Here is a 17,158-nt window from a genome sequence, read left to right as displayed (position 1 = left end):
AGTCATCTTCCTATCTATCTGTAAAAACTTCGTCAAAATCTTATGATCGATCGAACTAATTATAGGCGAATCCGTTAGCAGATGTAGTTTTAATGAATAGAATAGAATACCCATTCGAGTTGATAACCTCGGTTCAATGACTATAAAAAATAAAAACTTTAAGCAACATACTCATAACATTTTTATAACATAGGAAAACTTACAGAATATTAGTTATTTATGCAACTGTTTAGTTGTATAATAAGGGGTTTTATAAAAACACGAATGTTGTCAATAAGATAACTGTTTCAGAAAGTTTAAAGCATGGGAGTGAAGTTAGAAAAAGGACCTAAATAGTGTGTGTACTACTAACTTCTATGACACTTAAGTAATTTATTTATGTCTTTCAGTAAAAATATTATTTGTTATCTTAATTGTGCAAAAATTCATTCTCAGACGTTAAGAAATCTGCAAAGACAGTAAAGTTTTACGTCACAATATTTTGAGAGTGTAATAGATGAAGCCTTTGAAATTTTATTTTAGATTTACGGAATAGTCATGTCACCTACATGAGAACCAAAAACTGCGTTTGGGGTAATTGGAAAGTTCGCTTCAACTCCTCCTTTGTGATGCTAACAAAAGTATTATATTATATCAACCGAGGGTATATCACTCCTTGGCAGTTAATAGCTTATTCTAAGTATATAATAATATCAAGGAGCGAAATCCATTTACTGGTTAATTAGCTATTTCCTTGTGTGAGCGATGACTGAGTTGAGGGACCGCTCGTGTTAGACCTTCCCGAAGTCCAAAGTTCCGTTTACTCCGAAAAAGGACGAGCCCTGAATAAACTAAAGCCCTGTTTATGAGTTTATTTATTTTTTGAAGTATACGCACATCAAAATATTGCCATGCCCCTACATTTCCTAGGGGCCTACAGCCGAAAGTTATAGCAAAGAACCTGCTCTGGAGGTGAACATCTTCATTTTCACAAGCCTGCAACTGTACACTGCTGGACTAAAGGTCTCTTCCATCAAGATGGTCTGCTCATAATCACCACACTGGCCAGATGGGTTTATTATATAAGTAGAGGGGTGCTTACAACCAGTGGCGTGCACTTCATACATGCACAAAAGCACTGCTTACCCTTAAATTGAAATATCAAGCGTCAAGGAGGAGCGATTTTGCCATTTTATGCAATTTCCCTGCTGTATGCATACCCTGGTAAGAAACTCAGTTCACGCCACTGCAGACAACCATATAAATAAAACAGACTTACGTGTTATAGTATGTTTACTGTCTACTAGTTAAGGTTGAAATGATGGTGTTTGATATGATATTCTTTTGTCCTTAGAGTAATTCATATGTCTCATCTTCATCAGAACATATTACATATTTTAATACAATACTCTGGTCTAAATTGCAATTCAGACTCCCCTGTGGTTTCCACATTTGGGACGGGAAACATTATATTTGTTTTTGCAATTATACACACATCTATCAACTTGCATACATGTGTGCAAGCTACATTACTATCTCACAGGTATCAAACTATTATGTGTATGTTATTTTGAGGTGCAGAGCACTGAGATAAAACTGCCAAATCCTTTCATAGATATTGAGTTTTAAAAAATTACTTACCATGTGTATCAATCACAATGCAATCACATTTTCCAAATACTACTCTGTTAAAACTTAGCAAAGCTTTCTTTCATGATGATCAGCTGTTTGCCTCAGCTAAAAGTATAGTTTTCTCTAGCTGTCTTCTGTATTAGATCCTGCTCGTGTACTATGTACTTCATGTTAGCAATACTGAAATTATATAGAAATTAAACTTAAGAGTATGAAAATAGCAACCATTTTCCTGCCTAGATTCAATAGAGATAACTTAAGCCTCAGCCACTCGAAAGTTCATGGTCAGCCTAAAGCATAAATAAAGATTTTTAAGAGAAAAAAATGCAATGGAATGTGACGGAAAAGATAAAACATGTAGATTCACTTCTCCGTTTCCCCATTTGTAGTACTCTGTGTGATCCCATCTAACCAAAAATGTCCACAGCTAATTTTATGTCTGACTCAGCATATAAACAAGCAAAGTTATTGTAAAAAAATTACGATAACATTTTACTGGTATTTGTCTAAAATTATTAATGTGGTACAAATAAGTAGTAGAACAAGTTTTAATGAAATATGATATTGCATTGGCTAAGTTCATTTCCAAGTAGGCTTATTTATTCTTTTATCATACATATTATAACTCTAATTTACTTTTAAAATTATTGTTTTCTTCTCTGTCACAATAGTTGAAGTTAACCCCTGAGATCTCATTGACATAAGTAAGTAAAGGGAGGCATTTTTTTTTCAACATATAATAAAATCAAATCCTCTATGTTAATGGATGCATACAAAATGGAAATGTGCTTGCTTTGACCATTTATGGTATGCCACTAGTTACACTATACCACTATTGAGTACATAGCAACTATTGGTACTTAAAGATATCTCAGTTGTGAATTATCGCCTCTTTTGTTTTATTATCACCTCTGATGTTTCACTTTTAACCGCATAAGCGCCTTCATTGAATCTTTACTTAACATAGGGGGTCAACAGTTTGCTGCCCTCTTGTCAATTCTGGTGCTCGTTCAGAAATTCCAGCAGTTCATTAAACTGTTAAGAAGCAACTTGCTCTTTTTCTGAAAAATCCAACCATACAATATTTAAATTTGATTAAAATAAACAGAGAAAAATAAAATGGCTTGTTCGTTTAGTAAAGTTCAGTATAATAAATCCTACAGAAAAGTATAAAATCATTGTATTTTAGAATTCTTTATGATTTTAACTTTGAGCATTTCCCCATTCCAAAATTAGGTAGGTAGATACCTACTATATATATATAATATATTGCCTTTATTGGGAGTTCTTCATAAATCTCCAAATAAAAGGCATTCCAACGCAACAAGTTTTGTAAGTATATTTTATATCCTATAATAATAAAAAAGAATAAATACATATTAAATGTGTATATTAAATATGTATACTCTGTTCTTTGATTTATAAAGTTTCGTTTACTTTGCGTTAAGGAATCAGAAAAGTTTTTTACGTACCTATATCTATTATAGAAACTAATTTTCGCCAAAGAGCTAAACTACTTTCATAATAAAATATATATGTAAATGAAACTCCCTAGTCTTTTTTTGTGATCAATGATAAATATTCACTTTCAATAATTAATACTTGATGAATAAAGAACTCCGAAAAAGTTGTTAAAACTACTTATTATTTACTACTGTTTTTGTTTATTGTTTTCAAAAATCAAATCATCACAGTAATCGCAGAAGCTAAACATAAAATGTCAAAATTCAATAATGTTAAATGACAAGACGCGATACTTTTAACTATCTTTTAACTTTATACTGTAACTGTTCAATTCAATTCAATTCTTGTTTATGGCTTTTGTCTGTGCCAACTGGGCACAAGGTACTTCGCCAATGTCTTGTAGATGAAGAAGGCACGAAGGAGATTGATCGGTGAAACTATGGAGGGTAGAGGTAAGGAGAGTCATCTGTGTATTTGAAAAAAGTGTCGTCAAAATGTATTAAATTAGGATGGCGCCACATTTGCATCAAGGTAACTCTTAAAAGAAGCGCCAAACCAAATATTGTTAGAGTAGGCTTGAAAAATAAACAAGGAAGTAAGGTTATATTTACCACAATATTTTGTACAACGTAAGTTGTTGAAATTCTCAATAATTAACTACTTTAGTCGATAATGACATTAAATTTTTTAACTCGGCATACTTTAATTCATCTACGATTGCTACATTCATACCATACCCTGTGCATCCACCAGCGCCATTGTGGAGGATTTTTGAACTGTTATTTAGCGCATACAACTGGACACTTTTTCAACTTTTCTCCCATATAAGATGACTCTCCTTATCTCTACTCTCCATAGCGCGCATGTGCGAATCAGTCAAATCGCATTGCCGATTCAGTTTTCAATATTCTCGTTAGAGCTTTTCAAGCGTCTTCGTGAAAAAAGTTTTTTCTAAACAGGGCTGATGGAACATTTTCAGCGCTTTCATCACGGCGTTTCATCGCTTAATCTTTCAGACAATTCCATGTTCAAACATCTCATCATACCAAAGTAAATAAATATTTACACCAAGTCTCGCACCTAATAAATTATTGACCGGTGGAATGAAATAGTCTCTGTAGTCTATAGTCAGCTTACAGTTGCAATGAAGAACTTTGATGATAAATAGACGGCTGTTATAGAGTTAAAATTTTTGAAATCTAGCATTAGTAATTAAAAAAAATATTGAAAAAATATATATTTATTGGTACTCGAGATTTTAATTTTAATAAATGAAGATAAGTATAAATCAACAATGACGATTCTGTATAGGCTGAAGCTACGGCGAAGGGTAAGTGAAAATTCCATTGAGTATACCTCTAGTATCTATTTTTTTATTTGCTTATGTTTTTTTACATTTCAGAAAGTATCTTTACTTATTCCGTTAGGTGCTATTTTTAGGTATACATAAATAAAAATAAAACTCTTGGGTAAATATTCTAATTACCTTATTTCGCAGTCGGGTGAAAAATATACACTTACATACTATTAGTATTAGTAGTAGTTAGTAGGTATTAGTGTGTAAACTGGATGTTTGTATTGTTGACATCTCCCGCCTCTCAAGTGTCCCACTGGCTCCGTTCGGAAAGGTAGCCTGGGCCCTGGAAGATATCACTATTAGTATTAGTGATAAGGTCGCGATCGGTTTGCTTTTTAATTATGTTTATTTCATCCTGTACTTTTTATCCGTTTTTTGTAATAAAGTTATCATTGCACCCGTGCAGAAGGAATATTTGAAAGACGTTTTTCTTAGTTATTTAATAAAGAGCATTTTCAAATTACCACGTCGCATACTTATTAAAATCGAATACAGTCAATTTATCCTAACTAACATTATTAATAAATGAAGCTGTGATAGCGCATTGGATAGGAGCTCGACTTCACTTTTCTAAGTTATGTGCGTTTTAAGTAATTAAAATATCACTTGCTTCAACGGTGAAGGAAAACATCGAGAGGAAAACCTGCATGCCTGAGACATCTAAATAGTGTTCTCAAAGGTGCGTGGTGTCCACCAATCCGCACTGGGCCAGCGTGGTGGTCTTAACCCTTTCTCATTTTGGGAAAAGACCCGTGCTCTGTAGTGGGCTGGTAATGGGTTGATGTGATGATAATGTTGTATATTATAAATGCGTTTGTTGGTACTTCTTTAACGCCCTAACTAAGCAACCACGATTCAAGTTTATTTTTGTCACAGAGTTAATTCAAAGGACAGAGAGTAACATAGACAAATGTTATTCTCAGGAAAATACGACTCTCGCGGGATCTTTAAAAGCCATAATAAACGCGGACGAAGAACGCGGGCGACAGCTAGTATTATATATATGAAAATTAAGCTTAATTTGCTATACTTTGCGAAAAGCAGAAGAATCTGTGTGGTGTAATTTATAATTTCTTTAATCCTTATACCCCACACCGAACAGATGTTCGGCAACGTACCCTCTACGCACGTTTCGCTCCGAAACCGGAGCATCCTCATGAGATGTTGACTTTACAATGAATAATTGTTAAGAGTTGTTGAGTATGGCAAATTAAGCTTAATTTTCACAATATATCATGGAATTCCGCAAAGTAATGCCTGCTTCTATCCAATAGTAATAAAAATTTTAGACAGAATGGAGTATTTTCCTGTATCTTCGAAACCTTAATGTTCATTAGAAAAACGTTTTAATTACAAAGTATAAGGACCACAGCTTTATGGCACAGTAGTAAACCTACGTGAAAGGTTGTTCAAACTTCAAGTAATGAGCTATAAACCATTGAAATAGCTTTTTCATTCGCATTTAGCGGTAGAAAGGAACCTAAAATGAAAAGGTACTGATTTTAGCTAGGACTGTTTTCACGTATATTATATCTTATATCTTACGAGCAATTCTTGTATATCTTATATCTTAAAACGAGCAATTCTTGTATATATATAATTAGAATTTCGTGAAATTTAGTATATAGGCGATAAATCGATCTAGCTAGGATTCATTTTTAGAAAATGTCATTTTATTCGTGTTTTCCGGTTATAACCGATTTGGTGCAGACGAAGTTGCACGGGTAAACTAGTGTTTTTTTATTCCACTACAACTTTTGGCAGTTACCTGGTAGTAAGTGACGATGCAGTCTAAGATGGTGGCGGGCCTGTTAGGGATTAAGGTAGTCATACACCTAATCGGTTTCCACGTGTCATCGCACCGGAACACTAAATCGCTTAGCGGCACGTCTTTGTCGGTAGGGTGGTAACTAGGCACGACCAAAGTCCCACTAGACCAGACCAGAGAAAATTCAGAAATTATGAATTCCCAAATTGCCCCCTAGCCGGGAATCGAACCCTGGACCTAATCAAATTCACAGCGCTCACAGTTGCGTCAGGGAGGTCGTCAGGAAGAGTATTTAACGAAGTTAAAATAATCTGAACAAGCGGCATTTTAATATTTCCTATTATATTTTAGATGGATAGCAAGTCCCTTACTCCAAATAGGTGGAAATTCTTGCCATTTTTATATATATTTTACGCCACCCGGGAATCGAACCGAAGCCCTTGTTATCATCAGCCAAACACGCTAACCCCTAGACAAACGATGCAATTCCATTAAAACCCTCAATGTCACATCGGCATAGATAGAGAGCGGATAGCGCTTAGACCCACAACGCTGATTCAATATGGGTTGAAGGGCTACGACGAATCAAAAAATTTTCTTTCGAAGGTTTATTTCAATATTTTTTATACCTTATTTTAGATTTTTTTAACGCTAATTCAGCGGTTAAGGCTCGATATAAAGCTCGCTAATTTAAAGTTTTTTGGCACTTATTAGTCCGTTAAAAAACCGTATTTACTTAATTATTTATTTTCTACTTTTTAATACAGACTAGCAGCCATACAGACAAGAAAGCTAGATATTATTGCATTATCATAAAAGTCACCTTAAAAATCGAACCGAACAGCCAAACGAAAGAAGAAAAAACAAATAAACAAAAAACGTGTTAAAAATTATCGTGACCCATAATATGTCTATATATGTCTATGTACTACAACCCTTTAACCTTTTATAGTGTGTACGTACGTAAGGCTGCGTAGTGCGTACCTATTGGCTATTTTTAGTACTGACAATCAAACAGACAAGTTGTTAAAGTCCAAAGAGCAGATAACCAGACAGACGAGACGAAAACGATTTAAAAAAAAAATCGTGTGCCATAATATCACCCCATGGCCGATAGTACAGGTAAAACTGTATGTCTATATACTAAGGACAACCCTCGAACCTGTTATTAGTGTGTACGTAAGGCCGCGTACCTACGGGGGGCGTTTACGACCAACGCGCAACTAATAACCAAACTTATATATAATATGATAATTTATGAACGTAAAAAATGTAAAGCGGCCAAGAGACAGACAGACAGAAAAAATTAAAAAAGAAATAAAAATACCGTTTTGGCTTCAGATTAAAGAGGGCCCTCAGTTGTTTTTAACAAAACAGCTGCGGAAGATCTGCTTTCAAAATATCTTACTTGCCTCACCGTGTACCAGAAGCTTGGTACGCCCATGTCCTCCGCTCCTATTGGTCATAGCGTGTTGTTATAAAGCCTACATTCATCTTCGATAAAGGGACAATCCCACACAAAAAACATTTTCCAATTCTAAACAAAAGTTGCTGAGATAAACGCGTTCGCGTTAATTATTCATCATCATCACCATCATCATCACATAAACCCATTACCGGCCCACTACAGCACACGGGTGGGTCTTCTCCCACAATGAGAACATTAAGTAGAACTCGCAGGAATGCAGGTTTGCCCACGATATTTTCCTTCACCCTTAAAGCAAGTTTTATTTTAATAACTTAAAAATCACATAACTTAGAAAACCTAGAGGTGCGTGCGGGAATTCGAACTCGGCCCCCCGAAAGTGAAGTCCAGCTCCTACCCAATGCGCTATCACGCTTTATTCTATTATAATCGATTATTCTTTAATTTTGTATGGTAACATTAATCGAGTGGATCAGTCTAGTAATTCGTGTTCGACGCACTCATGCATACGCCCTTAGTTTTCCCTTACCGGGAACCGAGTAGTAAAGTAGGCAAGTAGGTGTTCCAACGGGGCATTGAGCGGACGTGTTCGGAAAATTCTTACAAAATATTTCCCCCATAAACTAACCGCTGATTGTTCAAAAGTTTTTGTAGTGATACCGTACTATATAAATAAAGTGTGAAATGATAAGATGTGATTGAAAAATGGAAATAAAAGTAGACGTGGTGAGTTTTCGCTATTTTGATAGAGTTTCCGATTGTTTACTCGTCGCTCTGCTTAAGTTCCGTTCAATTTTCGTGTGTTTTAGATTACCCTCTCATACGTAAGTACATCGAGTCTTTACTTACGATTTGAGTTACTTTTTTTTTTCTGCAGAATGTTCTGTTAATTGTCCTCCAGGTTTTTTTCATTTAAATTGATGTTTAGCCTATTGTTTTGTAATGAAATTGAAATCATAAATAAATTATTTTTCAGTGTTTTGTGGGTTTATAATTGTTTTGCTCTCCGGGACACATGCAAGCATGCAGTTGCGTGCATTTCATACATGCATACTCTACATTTTTCATATAACTTGTATAGTAACAGGATTTTTTTATATTACACCATCTTCTTGCTTTAAGCCTTCCCTGGTCAAAACCACTGTGCATGCCACTGCATGCATTCATGCATGCGGGCCTGAACAACACTAATTTCTTAATTATCAAAATTAAGCTTATTTTGCTACACATATTTATATTTATGAACGCTTCATGAGCCTGTGAGTGGCCTACATGATGAAATAATTTCTGTGATGAATTTAACTTATCTTATCTTTTTAAGCTCATCAGGCTTTTTTGGCGAAAGCATCAAATGTTTGTTTGTTCATTTGATCCGCCTATAACAGTGCTTTTAGCAAAGGCCACTCACTAGTCGATGTTACAAATAATACTTGGGTCCTTTTTTGGATGACCTTGACTTGTTTCTGACGTTACTTACAAAGGGGAAAATGTTTAGAATTTTCCACAAACAAATTGAAGAGACCAATACTTAAGACTAATCCTTGTAATCAAGTAGCTTTAATCGATTTCGCAATTAAAAGCGTAGGTAGTTCGAAAGCTCTACGACTGTAAAGCACGCGATTCCAATTCTAACAAACATACAACTAAGAAATGTACGTACAATACAAATTCAAGTACTTCATACTAAAAGCAAAAAAGAAAACCTCTGACGTAATCACGGGCAGGAGACAAAAATTATATCCCCATATTATTTCCCCTGACAAGGGATACAATTAACGTGTCCACTTGCCAAATCACGGGAACGAGGAATTGGAAAAGTTTACCCCCGTTTATTATTATTAAACATATATTATTTGGATATTATTTCCACTTGTACGCTAGTGCTGTGAGAGTTGATAAAGCCGTGGGAGAAGATACATTTTTATCCTTTCCCCGGTTATATAATTGCCCTGCCCATGCTAGCTGTGCTTGAAGCCTTACTTACCTTTTTAACGGAAAAAAGATTAAGATAACTACTTAGGTTTATTTCTAATTTCAAAAATATAACACACACACGCACATTATCGTCTAGGCAAGTCAATACAATTACTAAGTTATACATAAGAGTAGCTTTATTGCAACAAAACACAAAGAAAAGCAAAGACAAAAGTACATAGTGTTAGGGTGCAAAGGCGGCCTTATCACTTAAAGTTATCTTTTACAGGCAACCTAAGCGTAAGAAGCTATCAGTAAAACGAAAAGTGGAGTGGTGCACGAAGTAAAGATATAAAATAAACCTATATAAATAAATATGTAATGTCTTAAATTTAAATAAAAAATACACAAATATTTAATACCTATATATGTAATATAACATATTAAATTCAACCATAGGTATGCTATAAAATAAACTTACACATCACTTAATTACGTAGATAAATAATAATTATTCAGACCGTGTTTGAAAATATGGATAGAATCAGAATGACGGACAAGCAGAGAGTTCCAAGGAGTTACTGATTTCGAAATACCTGGCTTCGGTTATTTACCTTATCATAAAAAACACTCAAGTTTTAAAATAAGGGTTTGGTATCCGGGTCTCGAAACGTTGACACTAACAGAAAATTTTGATTGGCACTTTTACAGGCAGACTTTACATGGATATTTTTATCGGCTTTAATAATTGAGCGACAAACTAGTATTTGCAATGAATTTTATCACTTTCAAATGAATAATTGCACATCATCGTGATCACCATCAATCCATTATCGGCCTACTACAGAGCACGGGTCTCCTCCCACAATGAGAAGGGATTAAGGTCGCAGTCTAAATCGCTGCCCCAGTGCGGATTGGTGGATGCATGTTTCCTTACGATGTTGCCCTTCACTGTTGAAGCAGGTTATATTATAATTGCTGTAAACGAATATAACTTAGAAAAGCTGGACGTGCGTGACTATTCGAACTCGGCCCCCCGAAAGTCAATAAATAGAAATAAATAAAAATAAAATCATAATAAAATCCTACCCACTGGGCTCTCGCCGCTTATCAATCAATCATCATCAATCTCAATCGACTTAGAACTGAGGTTTATTAAAACAAAAGCAGGCAACCAGACAAACAGACAGATAAAAAGATGGAAATCAATAAATCCATACCTACTATTAGATTTAACATATTATGGTTCCTAGTGATCCAAGTGTAGCCAAAGATTAATCAACGATTATACCTAGTTATTAACTATTTAGCTAATAAGCAAGCGAACACGCCCTGTCCTTCGGAGCTGTAAGTAATTAATTTACAAAAGATCGGCTAATAGTATAACTTGTTCTACGAATTATTCTTCGTAACGCTACTTACCTACCAATGTGAGATGGTGTAAACAAAAAGAACCACCGGGCTAAGTTTATTGTGAGCTCGTTAGTCCGGGCGCGCTTGGTACCCTCGTAGCTTTAGTATTAAAATAAAAAAAAATCAAAATTCAACCATTTTTATTCATATAGACCTTATCACAGGCACTTAATATTAGCTAATGGTGACATATACATTCGTTGACTTAAAACTAAAGCTAAAACGCGCTCTGGTCTAAGAAGAGACTACAACAAACTTAGTCGGACTTTCTTTTTGTTATCAACATCTCACAGTCGAAATAATATTTAGCTATAAAGTTAGAGCAAATCTTACCCAAGCAGTTTATCATTCATGAAATCCTTAATATTAAACTAGGATAATATTATAATTAATATTAATCTAGAATAAACTTATAAGTAGGTATATTTACTTTAGTGCTAAGCATAAATATGCTTCTTTCTTCTTTTACTTTCTCGCAGACTGTTGAAAATCCACTTAGTCTGCGTAGTCACAAACGTAATGTTTTAATTTAACGCTCCACGCCTGTCATACCAAGTATTGTTTTCCGCGATGGAAAAGTGCTAGCTCGCTACGGTATTCAAATCACACGGCGAGCGGCGCGGCGGTGGAGGTTAATGGGCGTCCTTGCCGGAATCGTAGCTGCCTTACAAAATCCGATACTCGATATTATGATCTTTATATCGTGCATGGAGTAGTTACCTACTGCTCCCTTTATAGGATGGCTCTGCCAAATACCAGAGTCACGTTGGTGGATCGCCGTGCTAAAAAAACTCATCAGTGACCTACAGTGGCGTGCACTTCATATATGCACATATGCACTGCCTACCCTAAATATTTTCTAGCCAATATAGAAACCTTTATGCCCGTTTTAACTAAACCTAGGAAGCGCTTGCAACGGATGCCTAGTGATTTAGGAGATTCCTAGAGACAATAACGTTTCACGTTGGGCACCGTCTAAAGTTACCACACCGATTCGGCGGATCGTAGTCGTAGGGACTCTTGACAGATGAAAAATGAAAAATATGACTTTACAAACACAAAATACCAGATCTTGTGGCAAGAACCAAGTCAGGTTATATCATCATCATCATCATCATACTCAGCACACTGGCCCAGAGCGGACTGGTGGGCTCCACACACCTATCAGAACATTCTGGACCTCACAGTCATGCAGGTTTCCCCACGATGTGTTTCTATTATATCGTTGAAGCAAGTGATATTAAATTTACTTAAAACGCACATAACTTAGAAAAGTTAGAGGTGCGTGCTGGGACTCGAACTCGGCCTCCCAAAAGTGAAGTCGAACTTCTACCCTATCAACGCTTCCATGAGTTCCATCGCAAGTCATCATTACGAAAATAAGTATGTATATAGAAAAGTTAAATCGGTTTGGATACTATTGCACAAATAATTCTTGTGCAAACGCTTTTATTTTCATGGTAGCTAAACAAGTTGAGCTTAAGCGAAATATGTTTTACAAACGGGGGTTGATTGAGTACCGTTGAGAGCTCATTTTGGGAACAAAATTACTTAAGGTTTCTTTGGTAAAAAATGATATTTGAGATTGTTCTTAGGGAACGAAATGCTATATCCGGTTGATGAGCGGTTTCTTTTTGTGAAAACTGAAAGTAGACGGGAGGGAATTACTGCTCGTGTTTGATCAACAAACAACCGCGCGCGGGTAGCTCTTGATGCACGCGGTTGGTGCGACCTAAGCATTCTGGCCGACCGGTTAAAGAACGGGTTGATATATGGTTTCCAAATCAACTTGTCCTCACGAAACTGAAATAACACAAACCGTTTTAATTTAAATACCTAAATACCTTTTATTATTATAATGCCAGGCGGCCCGGCGTCTCTTAAGGCAACTAATCACGAGCATTTTCGTTTGATGGATATTAAAATAGCAATTGAGACCGTTTATGATATTTTTATGGAAGTCGTAACTCCATGTAGGATGTCTATTGTCCACGCCTTCAATCGTATCATACCCAATGGTATGTTCTACCTAAAAGAATAATAGCTAGTTTAACCTGCTGAATTGGACGACCGATTGGCGCAGTGGCCTTGCTTTCTGCGCCCAATGTTGTGGGTTCGATTCCCGCAGCTGGAAAATGTTTGTTTGATGAATGGTGACATGAATGTTTTTCAGTTTCAGCAGGGCTAACACAGGCCGGAGACAAAAATTATATCCCCCGATTATATCCCCTGACAGGGGATATTAACGTGTCCACCTGCTAAAGCACGGGAACATGGAATGGGAGAAGTTTACCGCAGTTTATTATCACACATATGTTATTTGGATATTATTTCCACTTGTGCGCCAGTGCTCTCAGAGTGGATAAAGCTGTGGAAGTACTAAAGTAGATACATTTTTATCCTTTCTAGGAGATAATTGTCTCCTACCCATGCTAGCCCTGCTGGGCCTCTGTATGTTATAAGTATTTATGTATATTATTCTTTAAAATTCATCAGTTACTTTGGGCTAGGTGGCTATGCAATGTATGTATTGTCGTTGTATATTAATAAAAATAAAACTATTATGGAAATATATTTTATCTGGTGGAAGGCTTCGGCCGTGGCTAGTTTCCACCCTACCGACAAACACGTGCCGCTAAGCGATTAAGTTTTCCGGTACGATGTCGCGTAGAAACCGATTAGGTTTAATATAACTGCCATACTCCTTAACAGGTTAGCCCGCTACCATCTTAGACTGCATCATCACTTACCATTAGGTCAGATTGGAGTCAAGGGCTAACTTGTAATGGAATTTAAAAAAACAGAAGCAACACTTCGCAAGCCTACAATGTTCCGCCCTGTGTCCATCAAGCGGCGAAGATGTTAAGCCTCGTATATTATGAAAATTAAGCTTTATTTGCTATGCTCCGCGAACAACATAATTTTAATCTCCGCGAACATTAAAATTATGCTGTTCGCGGAGCATAACTTAAGCTTAATTTTCATAATATATTATGGATTTCCGCAAAGTAGCGCCTGCTTCTATCCAATAGTTAAGCCTCGTGTTTCTATAGTTACACCCGCTACCAAGCCCTCCAGACCGGAACCAAGAAATTTAGCTTGGCGGCAGAAATAAGCATGGTGGTTAATGTTTTCAACTTTCATTTCCAGCACACAGTTCATCCGACGTCAGCAAAAAAACGGCCACCTTCTGTACCTTGCAACTCGTGGGGCACGCCAGAATCGACTTTAAAACACGCTAAGTAAATACACCTTATTTTTTAATCATTAATTCCATAATCCTCGCGGACCTATATTTCAGCAGCAATATCGGCCAATAGAATCGCAATGGCCTGTGAGACACTACACATTAAAATCGCTTAAAGCATTCTAAATTCAAAATTCATTTATTTCAAGTAGGCCTAATATTAACACTTTTGAAACGTCAAGTATGTCTGTTTGTAGTAACTCGGAACCACCGGAAGGCAGATTTTACCGAGCAAATGTCGGCAAGTAACTCACCAGTTGCTCTTTTATCTTTACTAGATGTTGCCCGCGTGCGATTTTTTTAAAGAAAACGCCCGGAAATCTTTGATATTGTATAGAAACTGTATCTATGCGTTATAAAACCAAGATCGGTTTATCTTTCAAAAACAAGAAATATTTTTATACATTTTTTATAATTCCAAGGAAAAGAATAAAAATTATATATATTTTACGAGTAACAAGATCGGTGCAGTCTTAAGCCAAACATCGGTAGCAAACAAAAAACCAAGAGACGTGTTATTTATAATTTTAGTATGGAAGTATGGATTTTAGGGCCGTCAATATGGAAAGTATTAACATAGGATCCCATCGCGAAATATCTATTTTCAGGGACATTTTATAACGACTAGCCGCACAGCTAGATATCTGTGCTATTACTAAATTTATAACAAAAAAAAAAAAAAAAAAGTGAAAATAAATATACCTCATTCCAGGTCCCAAACGCCTCCAAGAGTCAGGTTATTAATTCCAAATTCAAAATGTGTACGAAAGGACTCAGGTACAATACAAGAATACGTGACGGAACTAGAAGAGTTCGACAAAATAAAACCCAAGAAGATTGAAGCCAAAGAGTAAAATAATTTATTAAAATGCACATTACTTATTATTTGGCTTTTGTACGGAGCTTTGTATGCGATTGCTTTATTTTTTTTATCCTTAAGTAAAATGTATCTAAAACTTCTGTCTTCAATTTTGCAATTTTTCACTTTATGCAATTTTTATCAAGATCTGTTTTGCTGCTAAGCTAAAAAATTTTTTTTTTTGAATTGGTATTAAAAATATCATACGTATTCAGAATACAAGCTATCTCAGTGCCTTCACCAAAATGTGTTGGTTAAGTCTACCATAGGTGTGAAACGAATAAACAGTGATACTTTCGCATTTATAATGTTAGTATGGATTTTATTCCTCACGGCCTTAAGAAGGTAGAGAATCTGAGTTATTTTGAAAAAAAACAGATACCTACTTACTCTGGTAGTACTATAAACAAGTCCCAGGGCAGTTAATGGACACAAAGACCCAAGATCTTGGTGTGGTGAAATTTCTACAAAATCCTATCTCAACCATTTGATCAGTTGCAATGATGATGATGAAGTGGCCACAGCTAGTCTCGCTAGTTTGAATAATATAAGAGACATAAACGTGCAGACGACGAAAAACAAAGTACAGTTGGGAAGTTACGTAAAGATTTATTAAATTCAAATTCAAAATTTCTTTATTCATGTAGGCCTATCACAGGCACTTATGAAGCGTTCATACATATTTGTTTACATAATTGTAACGGGATGGTGATAACTTCGTTCGCCAACTTAAATCTAAAGCTACGAGGGTTCCAAACGCGCCCTGGTCTAAGAAGAGCCCACAACAAACTTAGCCGGGTAAATTTATTTTTTTGTTATCACCATCTAACAGTAAAATTAAATTAAGCTATGAAGCTAGAGCAATTCACACCAAAGCTTTTTTATCGTTTAAATAATCCTTAATGTTATAATAGGATTTTTCTGTTTATATAAACTTTGATCTTATTGAGACAACTCAAAGATTTCATTTGGTAATTTGTTATAAAATAATATACAATTGCCCTTGAATGAATTTGCAATTACAAGTATTAGACATTTATAGCTTCAATTACTTTCATTACAGATCTAATAATGCAGTGGAGAAAGAAGAGAAAGTTGTAGAAACTCCTCAGAGTCCAGTTCCCTCTTCTCCATCGAGGGACTATAAATGCAAGCGTTGGAGATTGCCAACATTCTGCGATCCCTCCGTGACCATAGATCCTCAAGGCAAGTGCTTCAGGTGTGATAATCCAGTACATCATTAAGGTACCGCGGGAAGTTTAGTAATTAGTTTTGGCTTTCCTGGAAGAATGTCACCACGACAGTTGTGTAGCTGTGCCTTGTATAGGCTATTTTTTTAAATCGCTCACAACATTACCCGTGCGCTGTTCTGTGTGGGGTTAAAATCCTATGTCTATCTTGTGGAGGTATGCATGTATAAACCGAACCACTTTGTTTTTATACCACTACCAGTTAGCCTTTCGACTGCGTTATCAGAGATTGCAGTCAAGTCTTTTTCATCTTGCTCTGATATCACGCTAAGAGGGCTCCTTCAACTCACTTCACCTTATCCTTCTTTTGTATAAGCATTTTTTTTTCTTTATTATGATTTTTCTGTATTGCCTACAATAAAAGGGTTTGCATAAATTCTTTCATTTTATTAAACCGGCATTTCAATATCCATATCCCTTTTATACGCATATCCATCCATGTATTTTTTTGGACTGAGTGAGAATGTTAGTTTGTAGTGAGATAAAAAAATACTCGATTAGATTAAAATTAGCATGTCGTGTATAGATTTCTTCCTGTCGAAGGACAAACTAACAAAAATACTTTCGCTTGAGTTTGTTTGGGATATTGATTCAAGAATAGAAGTTATCAAACAGGTTAAACGCATTTATTGACTGGACGTCAATTAAGATAAGGGAGAAGACGTTTTATGATACAAATTGAATCCCAAATTGAGTCTGCTATCAGAATTGTGTCATGATAGTACAACTTATGAATAAAAAATAAACGGAAAAAACGTTCACAGATATTTAAGGCTTATTGTCTTTAAAATTTTTCGTATTTTCGGTGATAGACCCGTGGCTAGGACCAGCACGCACCTCTAACTTTTT

At 35.7% G+C, this 17,158-nt stretch overlaps 1 protein-coding gene across 2 annotated transcripts in view; it reads left to right on the top strand.

The window, feature by feature from the left end:
- Window positions 1–4,347: 4,347 nt before the first annotated feature.
- LOC120637038 (cyclic nucleotide-gated cation channel beta-3-like) overlaps window positions 4,348–17,158 on the top strand; it is a 30,534-nt gene continuing 17,723 nt past the window's right edge. The window contains exons 1-4 of one of the 2 annotated variants that reach the window (XM_039908631.1): window positions 4,348–4,405; window positions 14,104–14,195; window positions 14,913–15,050; window positions 16,123–16,265. In XM_039908631.1, coding sequence (XP_039764565.1) covers window positions 4,370–4,405; window positions 14,104–14,195; window positions 14,913–15,050; window positions 16,123–16,265 — 409 coding nt within the window. In that variant the 5' untranslated portion in view covers window positions 4,348–4,369. Of the gene's footprint in view, window positions 4,406–8,231; window positions 8,353–14,103; window positions 14,196–14,912; window positions 15,051–16,122; window positions 16,266–17,158 lie in introns of those variants that run through there. The other variant, XM_039908632.1, reaches the window with a different exon arrangement.

This window comes from Pararge aegeria, chromosome 3 (assembly GCF_905163445.1).
Source record: "Pararge aegeria chromosome 3, ilParAegt1.1, whole genome shotgun sequence".
Lineage (NCBI taxonomy): Eukaryota > Metazoa > Arthropoda > Insecta > Lepidoptera > Nymphalidae > Pararge > Pararge aegeria.
This window is presented reverse-complemented; position numbering and strand designations above follow the sequence as displayed.